General features: G+C 43.3%; 1 protein-coding gene across 1 annotated transcript in view; it reads left to right on the top strand.

Annotated features, from left to right (window-relative positions):
* The window catches only part of TUSC1 (tumor suppressor candidate 1), a 14728-nt gene extending 13514 nt beyond the window's left edge, over positions 1-1214 (top strand). Inside the window, exon 3 of the mRNA XM_004712411.3 lies at positions 12-1214. Within this exon, the coding sequence (XP_004712468.2) occupies positions 12-525 (514 nt within the window). The 3' untranslated portion in view covers positions 526-1214. The remainder of the gene's footprint in view (positions 1-11) is intronic.
* Positions 1215-3742: the final 2528 nt, after the last annotated feature.

Here is a 3742-nt window from a genome sequence, read left to right as displayed (position 1 = left end):
CGCGGTGGCAGCGACGGCGTGGGCTGGCGAGGCCGCGCGGGCGGCGCCCGACAGCAGCTGGAGGAGCGCTTCGCCGACCTGGCGGTGAGCCACCTGGAGGCCCTCCGCGCGCGGGACGAGCGGGACCGGCAGAACGCGCGGCTGCGCGAGGAGAACGCCCGGCTGCGGCTCGAGAACCGGCGGCTGAAGCGCGAAAACCGGGGCCTCTTCCGCCAGGCCTTGAGGCTCCCGGAGGAGGGCGACGACGGGACGCCCGCAGGCGCGACGGAAGAGGCCCTGCGCCCCGAGGCCGGTGGTGCCACCCGGGGTGCGACAGGCGGCGACCCTGAGGACGAGCCCGACAGCCCCAAGGCCCTGAGGGCCCGGCTGGAGATACTGGAGGCCATGTACCGCCGGGCCCTGCTCCAGCTGCACCTCGAACAGCGAGTCCCGCGGCCGCGTGGGGACGAGGAGGATCGGCCGCTTCAGGAGCCTGAGTTTGCCGTCGGAACCCCGCACCTGGAGTCCCCTAAGCCCTGCCTGTAGCCTGTAGCCTGAGGCCCAACCAGGAAGGGGCGGGGCTCCGCACGGCTCCACCTCCGACGTCTACTGGCTCCCCCCTCCCCCAGCTGTGCGTTCTGGCCTGCGCCCCGTCCGCGGAACCTTTTTAGACCAGTTTACTTTGTTCTCCCGCCCACCCCGGACACTTCCGGGAGCGGCGCGTGGAGCCAGGCCTAGGATGAGAATGTTGCAGGCCCTGGCTATCCCCACCGCCCTACCCGGCCCTGCTGTGTGCAGAGCACCTGCCTCCTACTGGTACCCAGGGGGCGAGGACTAGCATCTTGAGGGGCCAATTTCAAACAAGTCAATCAATACCTCCTAATGCCTAAACGTTTCTTGTATTGGGAAGACCTGCTGTGTTTCTCTTCTTTTGGGGTTCTTTGCGGGATTCACCTTGGTTCTTAGTTCTTCAATCCCCCCAAACCTTCCGTCATTCGCTCTTAAGTGGCCAACATTTTAAGTGTTTGTTTTTATAAGTCAGTATGACTTGGGTTTCTATCAAGCACCACCTTTTATAAGAAGGTCCTATTTATAACTTAAGGATTCATGTCTGCTCCTTCTCCAGAACTTACATATCTAATATATACTGATTTGTTTACTCCAGATAATTTTTGAACTATTGGCTTACAGGTGATCCTTTGAGTTGACAAATAAATATGGTGCATTGAAAATGACGTAAAATCTTCCCCGACTGTTATTTGAAGTGTGTTAAATTTTTAGGTGTGCTTCTTAAAGATATGTACATGTGTGCACTAATATATTTTAATATCTAGTTTGGGTTATCCCTTGATCCCTTGTAAGCTATCACTTTCGCTTTATGTAACAATTTAAAATTTAAGGATTCATCCAAAAATTAAGGCCGATTTTTATTGCTTTTTCAACCTGATTAAAGAATTTGGTCAGTGCATTGCTTATTGGCCATATTTTAATCATTTAAGAACTTTTAAGTTATAGACTACATATATATCAGAAGGTTCAAATCAAAATAATTTAACAGTTGCGATTTCAGTGGTAGGAAAAGGGACTTTTTAAAATCGTCATTATCACCATACATCAATAACACTGTTAAACCGCCTAATTAATGCCTGGTGAAAATGCTGGGTGACAGAGTGTTTAAGTGATGTTCATCCGGGTAAAAGAAGAGTCAAGTGTTTTGTTGATTAGGGGAATTAAAGGTACTATTTATGGCATGGCAAAAGCTTCTGTATACAACATTTATTACAAAGTAAGATGCACCAAAAATAGGTTTGTGAGGTCCTGAGTTTGGGAGACACTTGATATATTTGCTTTATACCTTTTGATGTGTAGTTGTGAATATTAAAATTTTCCCTACAGACGAAAAAAGAAACTTGGTGAGCATATGCAGGTGTGTCAAAAGTAGTTCTCCCTTCATTTTCTAACAGTGAAATGAAACATATGTAGGTGGCAAGAATCTGTAAAGAAGAAAAAATGGGAGCTGAAGAATTTGAAGAAAGAAAACTACCCAAATATATAGATGACCCTTCTGCTACAGAGCTGTCATTATGGGTTTAAATTCATTAATCTCTAAATCTTAGTTTCTCATCAGGAAGATGAACAGAACATGTACCTCAAAATATTAGAAGAATAAGATGATATATGTAAACTACTAAAGGACCATGACGACACTATTGGGTAAGTGTTGGAATGCCAACCCCAAGGTCAGTGGTTCAAACCTACCAGCTGCTCTGCTCTGAGGGAGAAAGATGAAGCTATCTGTTCCAGTAAAGATACACAGTCTCAGAAACTCTTAAGGAGCAATGCTGCCATGTAGACTTGCTGTGAGTCACAATCAACTGCATGGCAGTTGGTTTGTGGGGGGGGGGGGGGTTTAAAATGAAAACGACACCTTCAGAGGGTACATAGCAATGAGATTTTCTATCCAAAGTGAGTTATAAATTCACATTTTACTTAACCATCACCTTTGTTTTTAATGTTTTACATTTGGGAGTACTGGCACAGCTAGGTACCTTTTTGATCAGTTGAGAGTTTTCATTCTTTGTAAACAAATAGAGGAGCTAGAGCCCTATGTAATAAGATGTTAGAGAAAATAATATTAAAAATGTATGCCAATTATGACCATTTTTAAGTATATTCAAATAGGTAACAAAATACTGTGTTCTTAAGTACCTTTTGACACTTATTAACAATGTAGGTATGAGTGACTGTTAAATTTTGTTACATCAGTGGATGAAACAGTTGCAAAATGACGTACCCTCACATAAACACAAAGCACTATTTTGAACATATAGGAGAGGGGTTAACAATTCTGAAATGAAAATGCTCCATGAAAGCTAATACATATCTTAATGTTGATTTCTTTTTTGATAACCGATAAAACATCATGCTGTAATATGGCTGTTATTTTGTTAAGTGTAAATATGCAGCTGTTTTTATGCCTTTCTTCATGTGACTGTTGTTTAAAATAACAAGGCAAATGAGGCTACAGAATCATAATAGAAACCAAGAGTTGACAGGAAGCCTGTTCCTAAGGCAAAGGCAAAAATACAGGCCAACATAATAGTAATGCTGAGGAATATGATCTTCTTTTAAACCTCTATCATAGGAAGTCTGTCGGAATGGTAAGTTTATTTTCCCATTAAGAGGCCTATATTTTAAAGTCTGAGTTTTTATTTTTTGCACCCATAGCAGAACAGATTTAAATATATGACCTTAGTTTGGGGCCTTTATTTCTACACTGTTAACTTAAATTTGAAGATAATTAGTTTTTTAATGGGGCTTATCAATTTAGCAGATATTCAATGTTGTATTGTTAATATTGTGCCGCCTCATAATTGTTAGTATATTTGAGCCTATTGTTTCAGCCTCTGTTGTCAATCTGTCTTGGTGAGGGGCTTCCTCTTTTTCGTTGACCCATTTCTTTATCAAACATGATGTCCTTTTCCAAGAACTGGTCTCACATATCCAAAGAGAGTGAAGTGAAGCTTTTCTACCCTTGCTTCTCATGAGCATTGTGGGTATGCGTCTTTCAGGGCAGACTTGGTTTGTTCTGGAGGTCCCTGGTACTTCCAATGTGCTTTGCCTACACTGTGATTCAATTGCATCAAATCTTTTGTGCCACTTGAACATAAAAATTACTCCCTTTTCCTAGAATAGTGTCTACCACGTACATTTGAATACTAACTCCCTCCCTTGTGTTTGTTATGATTCCCTTTTGCTATTT

This window comes from Echinops telfairi, unplaced genomic scaffold (genome assembly GCF_000313985.2).
Source record: "Echinops telfairi isolate 266 unplaced genomic scaffold, ASM31398v2 ScPeMD7_25;HRSCAF=90, whole genome shotgun sequence".
Lineage (NCBI taxonomy): Eukaryota > Metazoa > Chordata > Mammalia > Afrosoricida > Tenrecidae > Echinops > Echinops telfairi.
This window is presented reverse-complemented; position numbering and strand designations above follow the sequence as displayed.